At 42.0% G+C, this 27,241-nt stretch overlaps 2 protein-coding genes across 4 annotated transcripts in view; one reads left to right on the forward strand and one right to left on the reverse strand.

Annotated features, from left to right (window-relative positions):
• The window catches only part of DHX57 (DExH-box helicase 57), a 32,744-nt gene extending 9,838 nt beyond the window's left edge, over positions 1-22,906 (forward strand). For both annotated transcript variants that reach the window (XM_035111026.2, XM_035111027.2), the window contains exons 6-24: positions 308-480; positions 1,230-1,351; positions 4,198-4,393; positions 5,693-5,817; positions 7,419-7,552; positions 9,056-9,110; positions 10,109-10,314; positions 11,785-11,901; positions 12,263-12,359; positions 13,052-13,225; positions 14,464-14,664; positions 15,637-15,913; positions 16,469-16,564; positions 16,680-16,763; positions 18,404-18,541; positions 18,995-19,069; positions 19,344-19,478; positions 20,362-20,562; positions 21,603-22,906. In XM_035111026.2, coding sequence (XP_034966917.1) covers positions 308-480; positions 1,230-1,351; positions 4,198-4,393; positions 5,693-5,817; positions 7,419-7,552; positions 9,056-9,110; positions 10,109-10,314; positions 11,785-11,901; positions 12,263-12,359; positions 13,052-13,225; positions 14,464-14,664; positions 15,637-15,913; positions 16,469-16,564; positions 16,680-16,763; positions 18,404-18,541; positions 18,995-19,069; positions 19,344-19,478; positions 20,362-20,562; positions 21,603-21,746 — 2,750 coding nt within the window. In that variant the 3' untranslated portion in view covers positions 21,747-22,906. The remainder of the gene's footprint in view (positions 1-307; positions 481-1,229; positions 1,352-4,197; positions 4,394-5,692; positions 5,818-7,418; positions 7,553-9,055; positions 9,111-10,108; positions 10,315-11,784; positions 11,902-12,262; positions 12,360-13,051; positions 13,226-14,463; positions 14,665-15,636; positions 15,914-16,468; positions 16,565-16,679; positions 16,764-18,403; positions 18,542-18,994; positions 19,070-19,343; positions 19,479-20,361; positions 20,563-21,602) is intronic.
• Positions 22,907-22,923: 17 nt separating this feature from the next.
• On the reverse strand, positions 22,924-26,385 carry GEMIN6 (gem nuclear organelle associated protein 6). 2 transcript variants are annotated; one of them, XM_035111035.2, is made up of 3 exons: positions 25,887-26,385; positions 24,928-25,067; positions 22,924-23,571 (listed from the first exon to the last, which is right to left on the reverse strand). In XM_035111035.2, the coding sequence occupies exons 1-3, from the start codon at positions 25,941-25,943 to the stop codon at positions 23,196-23,198; spliced, it is 573 nt and encodes a 190-aa protein (XP_034966926.1). In that variant the 5' UTR covers positions 25,944-26,385; the 3' UTR covers positions 22,924-23,195. The 2 variants fall into 2 exon arrangements, with proteins under 2 accessions (XP_034966926.1, XP_034966927.1); XM_035111036.2 differs by having other exon boundaries at positions 24,928-25,072; positions 25,887-26,383.
• Between the last annotated feature and the right edge of the window lie 856 nt (positions 26,386-27,241).

A 27,241-nucleotide genomic window follows, 5' to 3' on the forward strand; every position in this document is an offset into this window, starting at 1 on the left:
GAGATTTCCCAAAGAAAAGTGCCGCAGGTGATGGAGAACTCTGTTGCCAATGCATGCCAGTCCCTGTGATGAGGACAGCACACTGGTTGGGAGCTCTGGTCCTCCAGACTTCAGCTCCCATCATCCGTTGCCAGCGTGGCCAATAGTCTGGGATTATGGGAGTTGCAGTACAGCAGCAACTGGAAGGCCACAGATATCTTCTCCTTGATCTAGTGAAATGTTATGTTATTAAAAAAAAACCCACCCCTGAAGACTGGTCAGTTAATGTTTCAGAATGGTGTTTGTTAAGATGTTTTCTGTTTTTAAGCAACTAAGGAGTTGGTGACTGAAGAGGAGGAGGACGAGGAGGACGAAGAGCTGCAGACAGTTCACATAGAGAAAGAGAGTTATGTGAATCTCAGGAAAAAGAAGTACCGCACATCAGCAGAGCCAACTTGCAAAGAAAATTATAAAATTTGCCGTCAGTTCAGGATAAAGAAGGTACATATGTAACCCTCGGAAGATAAGTGGCAGAGTTACATTTATAACATATTTTCAGCTACTCTTTTTTTAAAAAAAAAACTATTTCCGTGTGTACATATAATAGCTGTGGGGAGAAATTGATAGCAAAATCCAGGAGAGAATATTGAAGTTCTGGATATGCAGCATAGATCATAGAATCATAGAGTTGGAAGAGACCACAAGGGCCATCCAGTCCAACCCCCTGCCAGAACCCCAGGAAACACCAGAACCCTTAATATCTATATTTTCTTTTGTATTTAACACCATTTTATCTCAGAGTTGCTTCCTATGCTAGAATTTCTTGTATCTTGAAAAAAGATCTGTACAGTGGTACCTCGGGTTAAGAACTTAATTTGTTCCGGAGGTCCGTTCTTAACCTGAAACAGTTCTTAACCTGAGACACCACTTTAGCTAATGGGGCCTCCCACTGCCGCTGCGCCGCTGGAGCACAATTTCTGTTCTCATCCTGAAGCAAAGTTCTTAACCCAAGGTACTATTTCTGAGTTAGTGGAGTCTGTAACCTGAAGCGTATGTAACCCGAGCAGTTACATCTGTTTTCCTGGAAAGACTTGTATCTACAGAATTAATGGAAGACAGTCTAGAAACGTGTGCCTTCTCTGGGTGTGTGTGGACTACAGTATAGTAAACAAAGAAAGAAGTTCATGTAATTGTGGATCATAAATTGAGCACTAACAGGCATCTACTGACCATCCACTTACATTTGTCAGTCTTCTAGACACTACCAGTCCCTATTGCAAGAACGACAGAAACTTCCTGCATGGGAAGAGAGAGAAACCATTCTTAACTTGCTGAACAAATATCAGGTCCTGGTTGTGAGCGGTATGACTGGGTAAGATATAAAACTGTCTGCACACTTGAACACCATGTTAATACTTACTATGTGAAAAGCAGTTTGTCTCTGCCTACAAAACTCAAAAGGGACCTTCAGGCAAGAAAAATGAGAGGGTTTGAAGTCAATAGTTGAAGTCAATAGTTACAGCAAAGTTTATCCTCCTGTTTATATCTGGCTTTCTGTCTCATCTAGGCTAAACTCTCCTCTCCCTCCCAACGGCTAGAGCAGATGAGTTGAGATTAGGCAGAGAGAGAGAAAATAGTTGAAGGAGAAAAAAACCCAGGCAGTGTGCCTTCTTTCTTATAAGTGTTGAATTCAAGCTGTCTCGCATTTTATTGCCTGTAGAACAGGAATCTTCAGGGTTCTGAACTGGCAGAACTGGCATGCTCTGTATATAGAAGGTGCAGCATTTGCCCAGTTCTTAAGGATGCATTCAAGACAACATGAACACTACAGAATACTAGTTACAGGTAGGTAGCCGTGTTGGTCTGAGTCGAAGCAAAATAAAAAAAAATTCCTTCAGTAGCACCTTAAAGACCAACTAAGTTTATATTTTGGTATGAGCTTTCGTGTGCATGCACACTGTGCATCTGAAGAAGTGTGCATGCACACGAAAGCTCATACCAAAATATAAACTTAGTTGGTCTTTAAGGTGCTACTGAAGGAATTTTTTTATTTTACTACAGAATACTGTTTGGAAACAGGGCTCAGCCTAAAGAACAAAGTGAAGTATGAGAGGTCTGGATGGTTCCATTCCTTCCCCTACTACATCCCCAATAAAATATTTATCAATTATCATTATTTAAGTTTGTATGCCACCTTTAACTTGAAGAGCCCAGGGCGGTTCACAGCAGAAAAACACAAAATGAGAATGCAAAATAAAAAACCAATAACTCTCCCTCCCACAAACACATTTAAAAAGCCATAGAATGTTAATCAGCCAAACGCCATAACAGCAAAAATCTATACATGTATACTCCAGAGTACCCCCCACTGAGAAAGTGGGATTTCCTCTCAGGTAGGCATGTATAGGACTGCAACCTAAAGCTGATATACACAGTTCACGTGGAGAAAGATTAAGTCATCCAATTTCTATTATAGTTAATGACCATTTTACGCAGGGGTTCCATTCCTGGCCTCCGTGTGTCTCAGCGGGGCACGTATAAGCACGCCCCGCCCCCGTTCCACCCTTTAAGTGACTTTTTATGTTTTTGGTCACTTCCAGGTTCAACATGCTTGCACATCTTTTGGATGTGTGCTAATCAGTCATTTCTTGTATGTTCTGTCGAAATTATAATTGTAAACACACATGAATGTAAAAGTCAAGTGAACAATGTGGTTCATTGATTTTGGACCTGATACCTTTAGAGCAGTGGCAGGGGAGTCACTTCCTGCCTGGGGTTGGATTCAAAGTTGTCCAACTTTGCAGGGGGCTGTAATGGTAAACATTACCAGCAGCAAAAGGGACGGGCTAAAATGGGCAAGGCAAAGAGAATGGCATCTTTTTACATACTTTATTTTATGTTCATTGTACATAAAATACGTAAAATGTATGCAAGCTATGTAAAAGGTCAATCTAACACAGGGATCCCCAAACTTATCCGGCTTCGGGCCGGTTCCTCTGGTGCCAATCACGCGGCGGGCTGGAGGGCAGGGGAATGCGCTCCCATACGCGCGTGCACTTGTTTTTTCCAGTGCCGCGCCGGAAATGGCTTCTGCACATGCGCAGACGTCATTTTTGGTGCACCTCCGGGTCGGCACAGCACTAGAAATAGCTCGTGCGCATGCGTATGGGAGCACGTTCCTCCAGCCGCACGTGTGCACAAGCTGTTTATGGCACCACGCCAACCCATAGATGGGCAACCGCACCACGGCGCGCTGATAAGAGCGGCTGACAGCGGGGGCCACACAATTGGCTCGCGCGGGCCGCATCTGGCCCCCGGGGCCTTAGGTTGGGTACCCCTGATCTAACCCTAGGAAAGCTATGGGAGGTGGCAGGAGAAATTTATATATTTAATTGCAACATTCCACGTATAAGATGACCCCCAATTTTAAACGTAAAAAAGTTGGGGGGAAACACAGAAAAATATAGTATTTTTCTGTATTATACACAGAAAAATACAGTATTTACAAGTGATATCACATGATTGGTGGGAGAATGGAGTTGGGCAGAAATGTCATTGGTGGCCATTTGGAGGGACTGGGCAGGCCAAATTAGGCCTGGAGGTCAGAGAGTCTCCATCAAACCCAAGGTCTGACAAGTCCAATGTTTCATGGTCTCTGCCATGCCTTCAGCAAACTCATGCAAAGAAAATCTGAAAGATCTTGCAGGAGGCATTGTGGTTTGCCTACTGGAAGAGACCATATTCAACAAAACTTGACTCTTGGAATGAAATAAGATTTTGCTCCAATTTGGAGTCAGAAGAGTATTTCTATACGGCTTGTCTACATTTCAGGTTTGGAATAAATAGTGCAGAAAATAATAGCTCCTGGCTTGAGCCGGTTTGTACAACTGCAATCTTTATTAGACAATATTGTACAAAGATTGCTCCTTTTGATTTCTGTTATGTTAACAAGAGTTCTTCATTGGTGTTAGTCAGTGGGCAGATTCAATTTTACATTTATTTAAATGAATGAATATATAAATAGGAGACAGGAAGGTTTTTCCTTCAGGGTGAAATATAGCCCACCTTTTATTATAGTTTTTTTCATTTTATTGCCATTGTATTCTATTGATTTGTTATTATATGAGATAGTCAGGCTGTCTCCTGCAACACCCCATAACATGTTGCTTGAGGGAGAGGAGAATTTTCTTTTTTATTTCATTCCTCTCCTTCATGCAGATGTGGAAAGACCACTCAGATTCCTCAGTTTATCTTGGATGCCTCCCTAGAAGGTCCTCCCAGTAATTTAGCCAACATCATCTGCACCCAGCCTCGCAGGATCTCGGCCATTTCTGTGGCTGAACGTGTAGCCAAGGAGCGAACGGAGAGAGTTGGGGTCACAGTCGGATACCAAATTCGGCTAGAAAGCGTTATGGTTTGTTTGTTTTTACTTTGTTTTTATTCCAGTGACGGCACGGGTGCAAGCCAATAGACACTCACATCTATTTTTTTTCCCATTTCCCCCCTAGCAGTGAATTCCCACTGTTGTTGTTATTGTTTTATTAGTCCAAAGGGTAGACTTTTTTTTTCTAGCTGTGCTGGTGGGGAGAGTTGAGGGATAGTATCAAGGGGCTATGCAAGAGCACTGGAGTGTTGCGCAGCTTCTGTTAATGTTTTTAAAAGAAACATGTTTTTAAAAAGAGAACAAACAAAGGCTGAACATCTCAGAAAGCTGACTTCTGTTCCGGGTACCAAAATCCATGAGTGTGCAGTATGTTGTAGGTATAGAATACTTGGAATCCTGGTAACACAAAGTGGCACAAGCTGAATTCAAAGCTAGTTTCTGAGAGAGTGACTGCTGCCAGAAATAGTCTCCGCTTTTAAATAACTTCTTTGTAAAAAGAAGAAGCTTGCTATTTCATTGTGATATTTGCTATGGGTCTCTGCCCCCCCCACCCAACTTTCCTGCTGAGAGGTAAGTGGATGGCTAATCAGTGACAAGGCCACCTTTGCTGTGGCACCCAGACTCTGGATTTCTCACCCTGGCACAGAGCTGATCTTTAAGCCCCAGTCAAAAGCTCTTCCGTTTGCCAAGTTGTTGGTGGCACTCAGTTGGTGATTAATCTTTGTTTTGTTTTGAGCTGCTACATCTGCTTGTCGTTTTAGTGTCATTAGATTGTTTTACTGCTTGTTGTGCACAGGGCCGGCTCTAGGTATAGTCCCAGTGGCGCGGGGTGCCAGAGTGCCGGGCCGGTAGGCCGGGCACTGTGCGGCAAAGCCGCATGGAAGCCATGCTGTGCACTGCGAGGGCGGGGGCTCTGGAGCGATCTCCGCGCCTCAGCGCCAGGGCACCCGACCTGCTCGAGACTGCCCTGGTTGTGCACTGCTTTTCTGCACAAGAGAGGAGGAAGATGTGTCTGCTCATTCCTAGTTCCCTCTACTATATTTGAAGGGATTGCAACATTATCTATGCACTGGCCCTTGATGTTTGCTGAACATGCTTTTCCAGGCAGTGACCAAACTACAGCAAGGAATTTTAATCTGCTAATTTCCCATACAGTATTTTTACTTCTGCTATTCATAGGAAGGAACAACACACTTTTCTGGACAATATCCATGGAAATCTGAATAAGGCACTAGAGTGTAATCTAAGCAGTGACAGTGATAGGATTAAATATGGGGAAGAAACTGATTTAGTTGGCGATCTTACTGTCAATTTCTATCTTCTTTCAAGTCTTCAGCTACCCGGTTGTTGTACTGTACTACTGGAGTGCTTCTGAGGAGGCTTGAAGGGGACATGAGTTTAAAAGGAGTCACCCATATTATCGTTGATGAGGTTCATGAGAGAACAGAAGAAAGGTAACACAGCCTGTTGGTTTCACTTCTACTATTCATGTATTTCATATTTCCTCTCCTGCTCTTCTTACTCAAGTGTGGAATGCGAGTGGTTAAGAGTGTCTGAATAGGACCTGGGAGACCCAAGTTCAAATCTTAGCTTGCCATGGAACTTAGAGAGTGACTTTGGGCCACTCAGCCTAGCCTACCGCACAAGGGTAGTGGTGAGGATAAAGTGAAGAGGAAGGAAAGCCATGTTTGCCACCTTGAGCTACTTGGAGAGCAGGTGGGATATATATGTAATATATATTCTACAAAGTAAATACATGATTTACCCCTCTTCATCCATGCCATAACTCTGTAAAGTGAATTAGGCTGAGGGGTAGCAGTTTGTCAAATGTTTAGTCAGTGAGCTTTGCGGCAGAGTGGGGATTTGAACTCAGGTCTCCCCAGTCCTAGTCTGACACACTAATCCATCCTTCCCCAACCTGGTGCCCTCCAGATGTTGGTCTGCAACTGTCATCGGCTCTAGCCAGAACGGCCAGTGTGAACGGTTTTGGTAAATACCATATATTGCCTGAGAAACAGTATGTTTGTTGGAACGGTAATAGATAAATGATGGTGGAAGTTGTAACCCATAATAACCCAGAGAGCATCTGCTTGGAAGAAGGCTGCGGTTAATTACAAATCCACACTGATGACCATAATCTTGCTTGTTTTTGAATATATGGTGACATTACTTTAAAAATCCTTATATAGTGGTACCTTGGTTCTCGAACTTAATCTGTTTCAGGAGTCCATTTGACTCCCGAAACCGCTCAAAAACCAAGGTGCGGATTCCAGTTGGCTGCAGGAGCTTCCTGCACTCAAGCGGAAGCCGTGTCAGAAATTCAGCTTCCGAAAAACATTTGCAAACCAGAACACTTACTTCAGAGTTTGCGGTGTTTGGGAGCCGATTTGTTTGACAACTAAGCCGTTCAGGAACCCAAGTACCACTGTAGGTCAGTAGTATCACTTCCAAATTGGCAGCTGACTTGAGGGCATATTTGAACTTTTACCTCCTCTACACTAGCTTCAGTGACCCATGAACAATAATGTATCATTATTATACAATAATGCAGTAGTTATGAAAGAGAAACAAGTAGCCTGCTAAAGCTTCACCCCTAGATTTGGATATCCCATTAAAATATCTGAAGCAGAAAATGCAGTAAATGCTGTGCGCCTAGTCCTTCATCCATAAATTCTAAGCTGATTAAATGTTTTGGTGGCTGTGATTTTATGCTGCAGATATGTGCTTTGAGAACATACCAGCATGTGTTGTAAAATTAACACACTCCAAAATACATCTGTTTGGTTGCATAGAGCTAGGATGTTGTTTCTCTCCCTCCACTTCCACATTATGCAGATGAAGCTCGTTTGCCAGAGAGACAGAACTGAGCATTGTATTTTTGTCCCTCCCTGTGATTGTTGTTGTTTTTAATGAGGATACATGTGCTCATTTTTGTTTGTTATAAGAGAAAACTTAAAATAATAGTCTTGGGTTGCTCCCAGGACAGTAGTGGAGCTACAGGGAATTGCAGATGAACAGTGAAGAGCTTCAAATGTCTTTTCTTTATTTTCTCCAGTGACTTCTTGCTGCTGATTTTGAAAGATATAATGTCTCGGAGGCCAGACCTGCGCATTATAATGATGAGTGCTACCCTGAATGCAGAGCTCTTTTCTCAGTACTTTAACTCCTGTCCTGTTGTTAGCATACCAGGTGAAAACCAGTGTCTCATTATTTTCATTATCCATCTCTTTAGCCTCTCCAGATGTTATTGGACTCAACTTCCATCAGCCCCAGCTGGCACTGGAATCAGCTGGTAACATCTGGAAGGCCACAGGTCCCCCTACTCTGCTTCACAAGTTGCTTTTTATTGGTTAGCATTTTCTCCGTTCTAACCATTCTTAAACGGTTGATAATATTATCTCAGCAACATAGTTACTTACTAAAAAATGTCTGAGTTCAGGAAAGTAAATTTTCAGAATGTAATTAGAGCCCTGTTGCACCAGGTCAAACTCCATTTAGTGATTGTTTCCCATGGTAGCCAGCTGCTGGGAAGTTCCCAAGCAGAACACAAAGGCATTATAAATACTTGCTTGTTGTTTGTTTTATTATACATTAGCTGCTGGTGCCTACTGGACACATACATTTTTGTATCCTTACATTTAGCTATCTTGATTAGTCAACTGACAGTAACTCTACCTTCTTGGGTGGCTGGGTGGGAATCTGATTCATTTAACGAGTCGTCTCAGCTAAATCGCTCCAAAGATGTTAATATAAAAACTAAATAAGGCAGCCAAACATATAAGAATTATGTTATAAATAACAATATTTTGCATCATGTTCTGTCTTACATTCTGTCTCATATATAACATGCAACCTAAATACTATAAATGTGCTCTGTTTTTAGATTCAGTAGAGTACTGCTGAGGTGAAAATACCCCTCGGGACAGGTCAGATCAGATCAGAATAGGGTAATACTGAACTTCTTGTACAGCCGTTTTAGTGGCTCAAAGCACTTCATGTGCATTGTGTAGAGCAACAAATTTGAGATGGTTTTTATTATACAATTTTGTATTGTTTTTATTTGAATGTGATCTGCCCTGAAATGAAGGGCAGGATAGACATCTTATAAATAAATAACTGTAACCCTTACTGACTTACTAAAACAACTGAGGTTGTTTCTTCATGTTGAAACATACCTCCACCCATTCCAGGCCTAAATCAAAAGCTTTGGTGCCCAAGCTGGAAAATCAATTTCCCTCTCCCTCTCACACATGCATACAGCTATGTGATTTTTAAAAGACATATGGGAAAGTTTTAGTGTTTGATGTTGTATTGTGATTTTACTATTTTTTTGTTGAGAGCCACCCTGAGTAGCTGGGGCAACCCAGTCAGATGGGTGGCATATAAATAATAATAATAATACATGTGAAGTACAATTCACCTTTAAATTGCTGGGCTGTTCCCCATGGCTCAGATCTTGCCCTTTCCTCATACTGCTGTCCTTAATGTTGCCCAATCCTGCCACCTGAGGCAGCTGTCTCACTCTTCCTTGTGGTGTAGGTTGAAATATTGTTAAAACACAACCAACTTTTTTAGCTAATACAAGTAGGAATAGTGTATGGGTAGAAATGGAGGCGGTTCCATTCCTCTTACTCCAGTTTTGATGAAGTAATTTGCCTCTTCCTATATTACTGTGTTTCTCATCTCTTTTAGGTAGGACGTTCCCTGTTGATCAGTTTTTTATAGAAGACGCTATTGCAGTGACTCGGTAAGCTAGGAACCTCCAATGTCTATGGACACTTAGCATGCCTTATACATAAATTTGTACGACTGCTGTGTATTCAGACATTTAAAAAAATTTCTTTGGGTTCTACCTTATTTAGGGCATAAGTGGCTTATAGAATAATGCTTTTATAGTGTAGTCTACTCTAATAGTCATCAGCAACAAACCATAGCGGGCTATTGTGTATGAGCTGAGAAAATGACGACTTGTGGAATCTAGGTATGCAAGCCTCAATTTGAACCGATTTGCTGCAAAATCAGGAGAGAAACCAAGCACACAAACAGAGGAGAATGTCTCTGAGCAGAAGACTCATCCATGTGTAGCACCAAAGCATGGTTTGGCATTGCTTCTGTTGGAATTCTGTCCTGTCGTGGAGCTTTACCACATGCCTTGAGAGTTGATGGCGCTCTTCAGCTCGTCAAGGGAGGGTCATCGAGCTCTTCCAAGACAGGCAGAGTCTGGATACTGTTGGTTGCTTTGTCAGAGACCATGTTGTACAGTTCTTTATAGTTCTCTGCCCATTGCTTCATCTGCTTGCTGTGGTCTGCGATGATCTCTCCTGACAAGGTTTCCAGCGGTGCAGTTTTCCTGACTGTTGGCCCAAAGGCTTCCTTCGTACCAAGATTTGTTCCTTGGGCAGTAGAATTGCAAGATGCGTAGAATATATACAGCCTCACCTAAAGTGAAGCTGCCTTATACATCGAGCTCAGTGATATATCTATATAGGCTGGCAATGGCTCTGCAGAGTTTCAGCCAGGAATCTTTCCCAGCCCTACCTGCAGATGCCAGGGATTGAACGTGGGATCTTTTTTCATGTTAAGCATGTGTGCTACCACTGAGCTAGAGCCCCTCCCCAAATGCTCTGTGGGTATTAAGTGTGTCAGCCCACAAGGTCTAAGCAACTGCTTAGAGCAGTCAGCCTTCTAGAAAGCAAGGTTTGCAGATGGATTTCCCCCATACCCTATTTCTCTGTTTACATTCAGGTATGTCTTGGAGCATGGCAGTCCATATATACGTCGAACAAAGCAAAGTGTGGACAAGAAAGCAAGACACCTGAGGACTGCTGCAGAGGAAGTAGAGGACGACCTAAGGCGTTCTGGCCTGGTGCAAAGTACAGTGGCTGTGGCTGCCAAAGATTCACTTCCAGACCAGCAACTAACATTCCAGCAGTTACTGATCCGCTACAAAGGTAATATTTATTTAATGTCCATTGCTCCCAATAATTTTTAAGAGTTTATTACAGTATTGGTAAACATATTGTACATATGAATAGAAAGGCATTTTCAAACCTAGAAAGTTTGTGAGTTACATTTCACAACCTCAGGCATATAGCTCTAGTGCAGGGGTCCCCAGACTTACTGGCGTTTGGGCCGGTTCCCACCGCGCCGATCGCGCGGCGGGCTGGAGGACAGGGGAGCGTGCGCCTGTGCGGGCCGGCGGGCGGGGGAGTGCGCGCCCGGCGCTTACTGGCGCGGCGGCGCGCTTCCAGGGTGGAAAAAGCGCCGAAAATCCGTTGTGCGCATGCGTATGGGCCTCCCCCGACCCGGAAGTGCACCAGAAATGACCTCTTCCGGGTCGGGAGAGGCCCATACGCATGTGCACAAAGGATTTTCGGCGCTTTTTTCCCGACCCGGAAGAGCGCTGCCGCGCTGCGTGCCGTAAGAGCGGGCGGCGGGGGTCGTCGCGGGCCGGATTGGCAGGCCAATTGGGCCGCATCCGGCCCCCGGGCCGTAGTTTGGGGACCCCTGCTCTAGTGCAAAGGTCTTGAGACCTGTATGTTGAGAGGTTTTCTGTTCTCTTGTCAGACAGACAGATAGATGCTCGATGCTCTTGTGAGAATTTATCATTGCACATGTTACGAAGAATTTCTCATTGCACATGCTTACGAAGCATTCGTAAGGAGGGCGGTACGTAACACGAGGTTCCACTGTAATATAATGATGAATAGAAGCAATGACCACACATACACTCAGTTTAAAAAGCCATAGATTGTTAAATTAGCCAAACGCCTCAGAGAAAAGGGTTGGTTTTGCCTGGTGCCTAAAGAAATGTAGCAAAGGGGCCAGGCGAGCCTCCAGAATGGGAAATTCCTCTAGTGTATGTGATTTTTCCTGTGTGCAGCTGGAGGTACTGAATCATGGCCAAAATGTTTTTCTTTGGAGGGAATGGCCATCTCTCTCTCTCTCTCTCTCTCTCTCTCTCTGTGTGTGTGTGTGTGTGTGTGTGTGTGTGTGTGTGTGTGTCTCACCCCCCAAAAATATCCAATATCCAAATATGTATAAGGCAACATCAGACTTTGACCTTGAGAAAATACACTATTTGAGTGAATAGAAAGAAGGTATTAGACCAAATGAAATAAATGAGGAAGGCGATATCACCAGCTGATGGAAACTGCAGGAGGGGAGAGTGTTGCTACGCTTGCAGGCTTCCTATAGGCATCTAGTTTGCACTGTGAGAACAGGATGCCGGACTAGAGGGTCCAATGGCCTGATCTAACAGGCTTTTCTTATGTTCTTACCATGAAGCTGCCACAGCTGGACCTCCACTTTCCATCAAAGGTTTGATTCATTTGGAAGTGACTGTAGTTTGAGTTGCTTACAAAATTCATGATCTTAACAGGGCTTTTCCTTTTTGTTATGATGCTCATTTTCTCTTTCAGGGGTTAGCAAATCAGTATTAAAAACAATGGAGAAAATGGATTTAGACAAAGTTAATCTTGAATTAATTGAGGCCTTACTGGAGTGGATCGTCAGTGGCGGACATTCGTATCCACCAGGTAACATGATGAGAAACAATGACCTATTTTACAAGCCTATGCAGCTCAGTTGCACCAAGAAGACCGTTTCCTGTTATCTTTTGTTGAAGTTCTACTCTGCTCTCCCTCTTTCTGAAAGAAAACTAGCTTTTTGACATAGGGTTTTGAAGCATAATAGGACTTTTCCCAGAATTAGGGTCCTCAGGAGGAAAAAATTCTTACTTACGCTGATGCTGAATTGAATCTTACCATAACATGTAATGCTGTATAAGGAGAAAAATCAATAAATTGTGGTTGCCTTCAGGAGCAAAAATGAAGAATATATATTGAGTTCTAGAAGACATTTCTATTAATTCTACCATTTTTATATACTCATATCTAGGTGCAGTACTGATTTTTTTGCCAGGCATGGAAGAAATTAAAACACTGTATAAGCAGTTGCAATCTAATCCACTCTTCAATAACCGGCGCAGCAATCGGTAAATTAAGAATATCCCTAAATATTTTAAAATGAAAATAAATTAATTAAAACTGACATTTTAATCAACTTTTACATCACTTTAAGTTGCTTATTTAAGAGTATGTGAACATTTTTCTTTCTTGCAGCATCTTTTATCTCTTCCCCCTCCCCAGTATAATTCTTAACTAGTGCATGGAAGATAATATTCTGTACTTCCAAGTAGAACTTGAAAAATAATACTCTTTAGCTGGGTGCTGCAGAAACATTGGGTTCTACATTGGTTTTAGACTCCTTGAGCTTATTAGATGTAAACCAGTTTATCCCTTAGTTCTTTGGCTTGATACCCTATTGTGTATCAGGTTACTGCCAGTCAAGAAAATGTATTGGGTCAGTTCAGAAGCAGTGCCAAACCATGCTTTGGAGCTACACATGGATGCGTCTTCTGCTCAGAGACTTTCTCCTCTGTTTGTGTGCTTTGGTTTCTCTCCTTCTGATTTTGCGGCAAATCTGGGGTGGGGGAGCTGTAGTGGGGCAGAGAGGAAGGGAAGTCCTGTTGTACCATGATCAGTCCATTCTTCTTGTATACAGACACAATTGATGTGACCCTTGGTTCTCCAGCTCTGACTACTATTTAAAATAAGTGATATATAAATGGAAAACAAAACCTCACTAAAAGCCCTCTAAACCTGTCCTCTGATCTTTTTCTCATAGCTGTGTTGTTTATCCACTTCATTCCTCACTTTCAAGTGAGGAGCAGCAATCTGTGTTCCTTAAGCCTCCTGTAGGGGTCACCAAGATCATCATATCTACAAACATTGCAGAAACCTCCATTACCATCGATGATGTGGTCTACGTGATTGATTCAGGGAAGATGAAAGAAAAAAGGTACCTAGATAATAAGCAAATGCACCATGTACAATTTTTTTAAAAAAAACAACAACAAGCTTTGCTAAAATGGGGCCTATACGTCTGTGCACAGTGAGATTTCTACCTGATGGATTTCCTTGTTCCATGTCTCTTGAGCTGGAATACATTACAAAACAGAAGCCCCAAATCTGCTGTTTCTCACCCTTCCTTTTTTTCCTCTTCCAGTTCCCCAATGACCAGAACTATTTCTGTTACTGTCTGTCACAGTTATTACTTCTCCCTTTAAGACCTATCCTTTTCACTCACTCATTTTTCTCAACCCATATTTTTCTGCTTTAATTTTTACAGGTGAAAAATGGGAAACATGTAGCAATGTTAGTTCACAGTGTTCTATAGTGGTGGTATCCTTCCCCCACCCCCCAGCATTTGTCAAATTGACTCTGTAAGCTTTCAGGCAGTAACTAAGGATAATCAAGATTTTAAAACAGTATTGAGATGGGTCTCTGGGAATCTAGGAGGTACAAGCATTTGGATGCTGGATACTTCTGCATGACTAATATTTGCAATAGGGGTAAAAATACAATAACAGAATCACATAGGCATGTTAAAAACATAATCAGAATATGAACATCCAATAATTGGTGTTGCCCAAGTGCCAAGGAAAATACAAAAGTATTTGCCTGGCAGTGAAATTATGATAAAGTTGATGCCAGGCAGGTGTCCTTGGAGAAAGCATTTCATAGATGGGGAGCTACTATAGAGAAGGCTGTCCTCTCATCGCCAGAGAACCTCCATAGGAAGTGGCATGCAGAGAAGAGCCTCAGATGATGATTTCACAGTCCAGGCAGGAACATATACAGATAACTGTCCTTTTGGCATTCGGATCCTAAGCTGTAAAAGGCTTAAAGATCAAAACTAGCACTTTGAATTGAGCCCAGAAACAAATTGGCAGCTATCAGAGTCAGGCAAGAACTGGTGTTTATATGTTCACACACATCTTCTTGTCCCTGTTAATCATTTAGTTGCTACATTCTGCACTCGCTAGTTTCCATACAGTCTTCAAATGCAGCCCCAAGTACAATGCCTTGCAGTAGCATAACCTGCAAGCATCCAGTTTCCTAATTTTTGTACCTCCCTAGATTCCATGGGGTCACGAAGAGTCTGACACGACTAAATGACTAAACAACAACAACAACAAGATTCCCAAAGGCCTATCAGAATATTGCAAACACTGTTCCATATCTTCCTCCTTGCAGGTTTGATCCAAGCAAAGGCATGGAAAGCCTGGAGGATACATTTGTGTCCAAAGCCAATGCCTTGCAAAGGAAAGGACGAGCAGGCCGGGTAGCCTCTGGGGTCTGTTTTCATCTCTTCAGTAGCCATCATTACAATCATCACCTTTTGAAGCAGCAGTTACCTGAAATACAAAGAGTGCCTTTGGAACAGCTCTGTCTCAGGTAAGGCTTTCACTGGCAGCCAGAGCATCCCTGAAACAACCTTTACAGATCTTGCTGATTGGCACATCTTACACATACTGATTTGCCCCCGCTCCCATTCTCAAATTCCTCTTCCTCCAATTCCTCTTCATCCTTATTCTTCCTTAGGGCAAATAATTTTCCGTAGTCCTTACTCTACTTCTTGAAAATGTGTGTGTTAGCTTTTATGAATGCCCAGGCTCGGTACTTTGTTGGACTGCTTTTAAGAGAGAAACAGGTGGAGCTTAGGAATTACTGTACAAAACTGCCTCCTCTTTTTTTATTGTATACTGTGTGCAACTCGAGATTTAACGCAGGTAGGTACAACATAATGGCTAGGGTTTGTAAATCGAATGGACTTGTTCCAGTTACTTCACTGACAGAGAGAAGGAACTGGTGTGGCCAGTGTCTGCAGTTTGCAAGCTTGCCCACGGACCCAAAATGGTTGGTGAACCCTACTACAGTGGTACCTCAACATCCGAATGCCTCAACTTCCGAAGGTTTTGACTTACGAAATCGGCAAACCCGGAAGTCTTTACGCCGCGCGCACGTTCTGCGCCTGCGCAGAAGCAGCACGCACAGTCGGCGCATGCGCAGAAGCACAAAATTGCACTTCGCGCATGCGCAAAATGGACACTTCGACAACCGAAGGTTTCAACTTACGAAGAGCGCCGCGGAATGGATCGCCTTCGTAAGTCGAGGTACCACTGTACATCCTGTTTGATACGGGATGCGGGTGACGCTGTGGTTCTTTACCTTTCCCTTTTTCCTTACCCTGTTTGATTCTGACTTCTTATGTTTTTCTGAGTCTGCCATTGCCCATCCAGAAAGCAAGACATTGATAGAAAGTTCTCAGTGGAGGCCTGCTAACATATTTGTATATTATATATTTATGTAGCTGAAGCTAACGTATCCAACTCTGACCAAATGATTGTATTTTCCTCTTTCTTCCAGAATTAAGATTTTGGACATGTTCTCCACACAAAGCCTTCATTCAGTTCTCATGCGGCTGATTGAGCCACCAACAGCCGAATCTCTACGTTCCTCAAAGCAACGACTGCAGGATGTTGGAGCCTTAACTTCAGATGAGAAGCTCACGCCCTTGGGGTATCATTTGGCTTCCTTGCCTGTTGATGTCAGTATTGGGAAGCTAATGCTGTTTGGCACCATTTTCCGCTGTCTGGATCCAGCACTGACAATTGCAGCAAGCAGAGCCCACAAGTCTCCCTTTGTAAGTGCTGTTGTTTCAAGATATGTCCACGTGTGCAAAGAAATCTTTCCTAAACTCTTAAAATGGAACCTTTTAAACCTATTATATGATTGAAAGTGGTTTGGGAGAGGTTTCACTTCCCATAGCAGTTGGGAGGGGGGGGATAAATGGGATAGTTCTGTACATCTTGTAGAATGCAATGTACAAAATTTTCATATACCCAGAATACACTGTGTAAATCTGAACTCTGTAGGCTGTATTTTAATTTTACATCTGCCAGTTGTGTAATGGTGTGCTTTCCATAGTTCAGCTATGGAACTCGCTCCCATAGGAAGTTGTGATGGCCACCAACCTAGATGGCTTTAAAATAGAATTGGACAAATACATTGAGGACTATCAATAGCTTCTAGCTATGATGGCTGTGCTCTGCCTCCAAGGAGGCAGCAAGTCTTCTGAATACCAGGTGCTGGAAACCAAAGGTTGGGAGTATGCTCTTGTCCTGAAATCCCGCTTGTGGGTTTCCCAAAGGCATCTGCTTGGCCAGTGTGAGAACAGGTTGCATTTATGTTTTAAAAGGTTTCTCCATGGGACAAAAGAGAGGAGGCATTCAAGAAAAAGCTGGAATTTGCAATAGGAAACAGTGATTATCTTGCTCTTCTCCAAGCATATAAGGTGAGAAATAAAAGCATGCCCTGTACTTGATTTTCAGAGTTATTGTAGCCATAGAGCCTCCTAACTGTGAGAGATGAGATGGCAGGCTATAACAGCTTACATTTTCACTATTTAGGGATGGCGTACAGCTTCAAAGGACGGCTTTCAAGCAAGTTACACGTTTTGTAGACAAAATTTCTTATCAGAAAGCGTTTTTCTGGTAAGTTAGCATTCTTGTTCACAGTTTTGAGTTTTAAAAGTGTATATTGAACCTCGTGTCAGATTGTTATGTTCTGCCTTCCTGTTGTGCAATCTTATAATGAAAACGTTTATAGGTTTCAGCTTTGCATTTATCAGAAAACTCAGTACATGCAAGACATTTTCTAGGCCCATTTAATGTTTTATCTCACTGCATTTCACTATGTTACTTGCAGATTATCTTCAAGATGTGGTACCCAGCAGTGCTATTCAACTAAATTTTACTCAGACCCATTGAAATTAATGGACCTCACGTAGTCATGTTGATTAATTTCAGTAGGTTTCCTCTGAGTAAAATTTGGTTGACTACTACCTCAGGCTTAACAGTGTGATATATCTGTGTTTATCCTTGGTAGGCAGGCAATGGAAGAGGGGGGAACTGGGTGCATCATAAGATTGGGTTGGTTTTTTAAAAAAAATATGCTGCCTTTTTAGATAACTTCAGCTTTTCCAGAAAAGTTGAGGATAATCTCTGATGGATGACAGGATTTAGTGAAATGGATCAACTACTATACCATATAATATTTAATTCCTTAGCTGCTGGGACTGAATTATAAATGTTGACACTATGGTTGTCAACCACTGAATTAAATCACCCTAGCTGAAAGGTAAAGTGTGTGGATCAGCTGTAAATAAATTCCTCACTGGACTCCTCACACACACATAAACGCACACAGGCCTCTCTCCACAACAACACACCAAAGAAGATGCATATTTTTATTTATGACAGGGACCACAGCTGAGTGGGATCCAAAATGCAGCCACTGGCATCTCTCCAGTCTACAAAAATATATAGATAGAACCTGATGGGGAAAAGATCTCTACCGCAGATTCCAGAGAGTCACAATCCAGTACTGGGCCTTAGACAAATAGACTTCCTAAAAAGCATTTTCCTATGTGCTTAACTACAGTATTGGCCCGAATATAAGTTGCACCTGCAAAATTGGAGGGGGAAAAAGAAAAAATACCCAAATATAAGCCGCTCCATTCCTCGCAGCTCCTGGCTGCATACTGGGGGGGGGGGCATGCTGCGTTGCTGGCGGCCTTTCCCCTTCCTCACTCACTTTCTTTCCAGCCTTGGGGGAGAGGACAGAGGACTACGGGTGCCGCTTTGCCGCACTCCTGGCACTGGCTGAATACTGTATGGTCACGAATATAACCCACACTTTAACTTTTCACGGTCAGAATTTGGGGGAAAAGTGAGGCTTATATTCAGGCTAATTCTTCTTCTTTCTTTGGCGATCACTCGTAGCCGAGTAAGATTGTCTTCCATAAACATGGTTTTAACAATGAGTCCATAAGTGAGGCCAATTCTGGATCCACACGTCCTTCCACAGTGGGGACATAGGTTTCCGGCCGGGAGTTGATTACGGTGAGAGTTTGCCAAGCATGCCTTCCTCTTAGCACGTTTCTCCCTTGCATCCTGTGTTTGAGTGTCTTCAAAACCCAATGACACTTTGGTAAAGGCTGTTTTCCAACTGGAACGCTTGCAGGCCAGTGTTTTCCAGTTGTCAGTGTTTATACTACATTTTTTTTAATTGGTCTTTAAACCTCTTTTGTTGATCTTATTCAAAGGTGTTCTTTCTCTCTCCTCCCTCATAGCAAATGGCCAGTTTAAAAAGGCAGTTCACGGAACTGTTGTCTGACATTGGATTTGTGAAAGAGGGACTCAGAGCCAAGGATATTGAGAGGAGGTGGTCTCAGGGAGGAGACGGCGTTCTGGAAGCAACTGGAGAAGAGGTGACATTATCTCATTAATCCATTATCTTTCTTGTGGTGTTCTTCCTCTCATTCTCTGTCACTTTCCTCATCTGTCCAAATAATGACATTCATTTTTCCCTCCCATCCATTCTGACTATTTCTACTCTCCCCTTCTCGTCATGATTTAATGGAACCAAAATAATAGCTGGAACCTTGGACAGTGTTTTTGTTCAGTGATTTGGAGCTTCCTGCTCAAGTGAAAACCCTTTGCTTTCCAGCTGATTTTAAAAAGTCCAGGGGTGCCCCCCCTTTTTTAGGGAGGGACATATAGGGCCCAGAGCTTCTACCACTTAAAAATAGATGCATTCATATTTTCTAAAAAAAATCTCTGTAACTGTAGGGTCTGGAAGCTTACCTTTACATGAAAGCTGGAATTCTCAAGGTCATGTCCTTATTCCCTAACTTGTAGGTACCCTTTTGTTTTCATCACAGGCAAATGCTAATGCGGACAACGTCAAGTTAATATCAGCCATGTTATGTGCTGCTCTGTATCCCAATGTGGTTCAGGTAAGAGGCCAGTGCTTTTTCATTTCTCTGTTTCTGTCCATATTGCACACGTGCCATTAGTTTTATGCTGCATGCTTGAAAGCTGAGCTACTTGATAATAGCAATTCCTTAAAAGGGAATCTATGTCTTTTTCTTTCTCATGCTTCTGTTGGGTTTAGAGACCTGTCAGTATTTCCAGTGCTTTCAAGAAACATCTCCTTCTGTACAACCCTACTGAATGGAAGTTGCTTATGAGTATTTCTATCACTGTTCCCTGTTTTTTTTACTGTTTTAGGTGAAAATGCCAGAAGGGAAGTATCAGAAGACCAGTACAGGAGCTGTTAAAATGAAGCCAAAAGCTGCAGAGCTGAAGTTTGTTACTAAGAAGGAGGGCTCTGTTCACATTCATCCATCCTCTGTAAACTACCAGGTGATTTTCCCAGCCCCAGTCATTCTGTAGCTCAGGTCAGCAACCTTTTTCAGCCGTGGGCCGGTCCACCGTCCCTCAGACCATGTAGTGGGCTGGACTATATTTGGGGTGTGTGTGAACGAATTCCTATGCCCCACAAATAACCCAGAGATGCATTTTAAATAAAAGCTCACATTCTACTCATGTACGAATCAGCAGTCCATAGTGCAATTCCTTGCATTTACACATCTATAATGCGGGTGGCGCTGTGGTCTAAACCACTGAGCCTAGGGCTTGCCGATCGGAAGGTCGGTGGTTCGCTCCTGTAGTTCGGTCCTAGCTCCTGCCAACCTAGCAGTTTGAGAGCACATTAAAATGCAAGTACAGTAGATAAATAGGTACCACTCTGGCAGGAAGGTAAATGGTGTTTCCGTGTGCTGCTCTGGTTTCGCCAGAAGCGGCTTTCGCCGCAACCCCAGAATCGTTCACGACTGGACTTAACTGTCAGGGGTCCTTTCCTTTACCTTTTTAAGCCACATTGTAATCTGTTGGACTTGTATCTATGCACAGATGCATAAGATAAGAAGCAAGCTAATCTTAGTTTAACTTAGTTCACATTGGAATCAGTGGGACTTAATATATGACCAACTTGTCCCAATTGATTTTCAGCCAATACTGTAGTAGGTTATTTTCCTTTCTCCTTCAGCTTACACACCCATGTGAAATTTGTGTAAATATTTCAGACTTCTGCCCCTGCTGCCTGGCAAATGGTATGCTGGCATTGGACAACCTTTTCCCAGCAAAACCAATGGCCTGTGTCATATATTGTATAGTGATAGGTATGGAACCGGTTGTTGTTGTTGTTGTTGAAGTTTCACCAGTTTTTTTGGGTTCCTTGTTTCAGACAAGGCACTTTGATAGCCCTTACTTAGTGTATCACGAGATGATAAAAACCAGCCGGGTGTTTATTCGAGACTGCAGCATGGTGTCTGTGTACCCACTGATCTTGTTTGGAGGCGGCCGTGTTAATGTGCATCTTCAGAAGGGAGAGTTTGTTGTTTCCTTGGACGATGGGTGGATTCGTTTTGTTGCAGCCTCACACCAGGTAAGAAAATGAGCAACTCATCACATTGCACCTAATTGCTTATGATGGGGAAATTATTTTCATTGTACCAAGGGGAGAGAGGGGAACAGCTCATTCTACTTTGTACTGGCATGCAGGAAATGGCTTATGACCCTTAACCAAATTTCCTCTTGAGACATTAAGTCCACTGGGCTAAAATGGATATAAAACACTAATTCCAATAGAATTATAGAATAGCATGGGCAGCATCTGGTCCAACAAGTGTGTTTACTTTCCTAAGTTGAAAGGTCAGGTTGTTCTTTATGTCTGCATGACCAGCTATTTAAGAACCAAAGATCTTTCAGAAATTTAGACAGATGTCCTCATCTCTTGGGTATCAACTCTGCGGTTTATGGTTAAAATACCCGGAAGTACAATTTGCATAGGCACTTTCATGAGCACAACAAACCCCAGGCTGTAGACGGCAGAACAAATTGTATCAGCACCGCTAAAAGCTAAATTTGCCTCTCGGGTCTTTGTCTGGACAAAAGCAACAGAGTATTGTGGCACCTTAGACTAACAAATTTCTTTCGGCATTATGACACTGTTGGATGCACGATGCTATATCATCGGTGGATATACAAGAAGAAAAGGCATAAAAAGTTTAAAAGGTCCAACTGTACTGTGCAGAGCATTAATGAACACAAAATCCAGTCAAATGAGAAAAATTCCAAGTGGTGTAGGTATGACCTGTGCAGCTTGAAAAAATGCAGTGCCTTTCATCTTCTATTTGTTGAGATTCTTAAGGACATTATTGTCATCATAGTTTTCAAGCAATGCCCCAGTTGGGCCTCTTTTATGCAAGCACAAATGTTAAGCATAAAAAGTGCAGCCGGTCTTTCATGCAATATCAGAGGGAGGACCAGGGCCTTCAGAAGTAACTTCTAATGTAGTGTGAGGAACCTCAGGTTTTGCTGGACTCCCAGCCAGCATGGCCTAATGGTCAGAGATGATGGGGGCTTGTGATCTGGCCTGGACTACCCCTAAGCAGTTTAACTCATAAGAATATTTGTGTTTTTCAGGTAGCCGAACTAGTGAAAGAACTTCGCTGTGAGCTTGACCAGCTACTCCAGGATAAAGTAAAAAACCCCAGCATAGATCTTTGTACCTGCCCTCGAGGGTCTCGTATCATTAGCATGATCGTTAAACTTGTGACCACACAATAACACTGAACATTTGGTATAAAGACTTATCAGCAGAACAATGGCAATAGAGATGCAAACATCACGGATGCCAGGAAGCCTAATGGCAAAGTGGCAATCAAAGAAACCACTATATTTGGAGAAACAAGGATGGTGGGTTTTTTCACCCAAATCATGAAAAGTTGGCATATTTTAAGGGAAACGCAAGTGTTTCCGGGGGCAATATGTGAAGTATAGAGTGAGAGACTACAGTATTGTTATTTATGCCAATGAAAACTCAAAGAAATCAAAAAACATTCAATTCTAATGTGTTTTTCTTGTCACTGTTTTTGTCCAATTAAGGATTAACTCTTTTTGCTACAAAATGACGATCTATTGACTTTGCTCTTCTCCTTAAGGCAGGACTTGATGTTTACTACAGCAACTGCTTGTATTTTCCTAAATTCTAAAATGGATTTCCCTGTAAGCTTTCCCTAAAACCTTTCCTAATCTGATCAATTAATCATTGTCGGTTGCCAGAAATTTTAATGAAAGATAAATGGTCTTTAGTATAAAAACGAACTAGGCTCTATGAGCTGGTGTGTGTGTGTGTGTGTGTGTAAGCACACAGGGCTCAAATTACAGCTTGCCAAAGGGTGTGGAAGTTGTCTTGCTCCTTCTCAAAGGGTTATTCTAGAGAAGAAAGTTAATTACTCTTTTACACTGCCTGAAGTAAACTTAGCTTCCTTGACAAGACAGCACTTATGAACGCAGTAAGTGTGAAGTGTGCCAAGTTTTGCAAAAGCAAGACATGAAGATAATGCTGTTACATCCTAGTTCTGAACACCGATGGCTCCTGAAACCAGATCTTTCACAGGCCAGAAGAAATGGTTGAGGAATGCAAGTACAAAAGAGGCTTATTTCAGTACAGTTCATTATGTCTTGTGGACTCGCATCAGCCTAGCAACTTCTTATTAACAAGGAGCACAATCCTGCAGAAATTAAGCTCCCAAAAAGGTGCATTTAAGGATTTTTAAAAACAGTAAACCAACATTGGGGCAGGAGTGGAGAATGCACAAGTGCTATGGCGATAGAAACGAGCCCGCTGGTGGTTAAAAATAAAAATAAAACTGTATAGTAACTTTATGTATGTCACCTTAGGTGGTCATTGGTTGGAGTAATGGTGATCAACAAGCTCTATAAATAAACAGGAACTTGTTCATTAGATTCATAATGTATTTTGATGTTTCTTTTTTGCAAGAAATTGTATACAGGTAACTTTCCACTTGCGCGGGGGTTACGTTCCAGTCCCGCACATGCATAAGTGAAATTGCGTAGTGAGGAACACCTTCTAAACACTCTTTAAACACCTTCTGTTGCACTCTCTTCAATCCAGCCAATGTGAGTTTTGTAGTCCATGTAGAAGGCATCAGGTTGGGGAAGGTTAGCATAGGGTTTGCAAGTAGGTAACTTCATCACAATTCTTCAACTCTGTCATTGCTGAAGGCCAAGATAACTTTGTATCAACCCTTGAACTCGAGACAAAATTATTTCATTGGAACTATTGCAATCCTCTGGTCCATACGGTGGGTCAATAGTCAACACCCCTGCAACACAGAGTGTTGTTTGTGACTCTCCTTGCTCCCTTACAGGAATATGGTTTTTCTCCAACCAGTTCTTCAAGCTGCTTTTCTTGTCCTCTAGCTCCTCTTGACTGTAGGTTTGGCTTTCTCCAGGCATGAATAGGTGGGCAAGTTTCTCTTTCATAGCATCAGATGCTTCGGACAATATCTTCACGTCTTGCACTGCATGCCCCAAGATGCCTGAAATAGACACTTTTCCATTCTCAAGTGGATTTGCCAGGAGAATGCTGTCAAGAAAAGGAGTTCACATAAAGTTTTGCAACTCAGCAAAAAAGGCCTACAGAAATCTTACATGCTAAACGCTATCAAGTTTATACTCAAAATGTTGGAGTTGCAATACCATCCCAGGCTGATCCCATTACATCACACCAACAAAAAGTGCAAGTTGTTATGCCAACATTAGCTATCGTTACCAGCAGTCTTATTGTCTGAAAATGTTGTTACTAGGGTCAGTTCACCTACATACAAAATCCTTAAAAATATTTCAGCTAGCCAGTGCCTATTGTACAATAAGCAATGCATGCCAGGTGTCATTGTTCATAGGACTTTTCCCCACTGTTGCACATTTTTCAAGCACTAAAATACAAATCTATATAAAGAAATGCGTTCCCTCAAAGTAACACCCTCCCAAACCAGTGACATTTACCATAGTTCAATAGCATCCATGTATTCAGCCACTGAAAATTGAAAGGTCCAACTCAGCCCTTATAGCAATTGGGATGCAGAAATACTAAAACCATTTCTTTTTGGAAGAACAGAGGTTTCAGTTGGTGTATCACAGTAATTCCTAGTTGCTAAACTTTTTCCCCTCTGTGGTATATACAAAACCTCAAGCTAATGAAGAATCTCATTAAACTGAAGTGGCAAGTACTGTAAATAAAACCAATCTATTGTAGGTGCATTTGGTCTTATAAACCAACCCCAATTCTTTTAACCTTGCCCATCCCTAACATTTTTTAGACCATGCACCATTTTAAAATGGCTAATATTAACTAGGACTATTATGGAAGAAAAATGTTTCAAGGCATATACAGTAGAGTGAGTTGCTACCCACATCTTTAAAAAAAAGAGATTTGTTAACAAACATACTGTACAAAAAAGTGCAAACATAGGAACGAAAACAAAAAATCAAAGATCCCACATTCTTAGGCAACTGTGGAATACCACTGCTAAACCTTAACACTAATGATCATACTGCCTCAATTTTACCAGTGCAGAAAACTTATATGATGCTACCTCAAACATTTCCCACTTTTCCCCTTCTACTTGTTCAGCTGTCCTATTTATGAGAATATCAGTGTAAAGAATTAATTGCTGGGCAAAGTTTCTAGTTGTTGGTGTGAACAGAAATTCTGAAGTGTGAAGGCAGACAACATCAGGCAGCAGCAACAACAGGCTAACCGCATGCTAAGTAGAAAGTAAATTTTACATATATTTTAAAGATTTTTTTTTCTACTAATGGTTGTGCTTCCCCCTTCCCCTCCCAATTCTTGTTCTGATTCATGGTTTTGAAAATAAAATAAATTTTGATACATCTCTCTCTCTGGGTATCACAGTTCCATTCATACCAAACTCCTGCTTACTTGGCAGACACTGGATCGACTGTTAAAACCCATCCTTTATACTTCTGTTTCTCAGCAGCCAGAACTTCAATTTCTTTATTCACATAAGACAGCCATTCCAAAGGTGTCTTCCTCTGCCACTCAGTCATATTTCCTATTTGCTGAACTTAATGAGAAAACAAAAAACATACTGATCTACAAAAGTTGATAAAGCTGTCTGTTAAAACAATGTCTAGATATCCCGCTCATATTTAGAAGTTAGGAACAACAGCACAATCCTAGATATGTTTATTTTATTTTTCATTTACTAATTTTGTATACTGTTCTTCCTTCAAAGATCATAGGGCTGTTCACAACATAAAAAATGAGAACACAAAATACATATTAACCGAAAACCAATAACCTCCTTCCCACAAAAAAACATTTATAAGGCCATAGAATGTTAAACAGCCAAAAGTAAGAAGCAAAATTTAAAAAATAAGGTTTACAATCTAACATAATTAAGCTTTATATTGACGTTAGAGAAATAATAATAATAATAATAATAATATATTTATACCCCGCCCATCTGGCTGGGTTTTCCCAGCCACTCTAGGCAGCTTCCAGGAGGATACTGTATTAAAATACAATAATCTATTAAGCATTAAAAGCTTCCCTAAACAGGACTGCCTTCAGATGTGAAGATGTCAAGAAATGCAGTAAGGGCACTAAGTATCACAGCTAAACATATCTTCCACCCACTCTTTTTATACTCGAGATCAGGGCATGTTTCTCCAAAGAATAATCTTACTGTGCAATAATAAAGTGTTATTCAACCCGAAGCGAGAGCATGTTTTGGAAAGACTTGCACTTGCAGCGCAGAAGTTTATTTGGAATCTAGAGCTCCCGCGTTCATCCACACAGTTCTTGCTTCTTCTCTGCCTTAATGCCCATAAAAGAGGCACGGAGCCGGATCAACAACATTTTTACATCGCACTCACCGCTAAAGATGAAATGTGGGTTTCCTTGTAATCCAGCCGGTAAAGAAGGAGAGGCATTCAGGTGAAAAGCATGCAATGTTTCGCTCCCGTCGTCATTGCTTGGGCCCAGAATGCATCGGGTTGTAGTTTCAAGTTCTTCCTCTGCGAAAAAGCAATATCCGGAAACAGCTGCTTACGGGCAGCCCCTTCATTCATGGCATGTTCACTCCCATCTCACACCCTAAGAATAACCGCGCTCAGCAAGCAGCCCCGCAAAATGAGCTGGCAGAGCTCGGGAGTTTAAGCAATCGGGTAGCAAGTGATATTTACCCTATTTAGCTTACTTCTCCCCCTCTCGTTGCCTAAGGTTAAAAAGAAAATTAAAAGCCGATTCAGAGTGCAAATCCTAATACTGTAGATGACTAATCAGACGCAACTCCTGTTAAATTTAGTGGGTACGTGTTATTAGTTTTCCAGAGTGCGAATGCAAAATAAATTTGTTCGGATTGTCGCCCTTAATCCAGCGAGTAAGCCTAGAATTGCAGCTTCAAGGGACTTTTTTAAAGGCACGATTTAAAAAAGCTTTTGTAATAGTCCCAGGATGAGGGTCACAATATTTTAAAGCAAGGAGGGTGTTTGTTTATGTTACTGTAGAATAGTAGCATTTTCCTACTATTATATAATAATAATAATAATATTTTTATTACATTTGTTAGTCGCTTTATTTTACCCAAGGCAACTCAGAGCGACTTACAACCAATCTAGCCAGTTTGCATTGCATGAAGTAGCCCAAAACAGTGGGCCAGGTTTCAATCCTATATAGTCTTAAAGGTAAAAGTAAAGGGACCACTGACCATTAGGTCCAGTCGCGAATGACTCTTGGGTTGCGCCGCTCATCTCGCTTTACTGGCCAAGGGAGCCAGCGTACAACTTCCGGGTCACGTGCATAGCTGCCAAGTTTTCCCTTTTCTCGCGAGGAAGCCTATTCAGCATAAGGGAAAATCCCTGTAAAAAAGGGATAACTTGGCAGCTATGGTCACGTGGCCAGCATGACTTCTGATCGGCAAGCCCTAGGCTACAAATCCCATCATCCCTAGTTAACAGGACCAGCGGTCAGGGATTATGGGAACTGTAGTCTAAAAATAGCTAGAGACCAGAGTTTGGGAGGCCCTGGTTTAATTGAACTTGGGTTAGCTTCTGACATAAACATGCATAGAAATAGAGCATTACACTGACTCTCGAGTCAGCTCTATTGAACGTAGTGAGAATGACACCTGAGAAAACCGACAGCGGAGTGCACCATTAATGTTCTGCCTTTTGCATACTAGTGTTACGAGGAATCTCTTTCCTCCTCAGAAAATGAAGTTCAGTTTAGA

This window comes from Zootoca vivipara, chromosome 3 (assembly GCF_963506605.1).
Source record: "Zootoca vivipara chromosome 3, rZooViv1.1, whole genome shotgun sequence".
NCBI lineage: Eukaryota > Metazoa > Chordata > Lepidosauria > Squamata > Lacertidae > Zootoca > Zootoca vivipara.

Coding starts and splice junctions, on each gene's coding strand:
- GEMIN6 (XM_035111035.2), bottom strand. CDS start 25,943: ATGCCTCTCCTTCTTTACCGGCTGGATTACAAGGAAACCCACATTTCA. Junction 25,068..25,886: donor CCCACATTTCATCTTTAGCG/GTGAGTGCGATG, acceptor CATTAAGTTCAG/CAAATAGGAAATATGACTGA. Junction 23,572..24,927: donor GTCGATCCAGTGTCTGCCAA/GTAAGCAGGAGT, acceptor TTTTCTTGACAG/CATTCTCCTGGCAAATCCAC.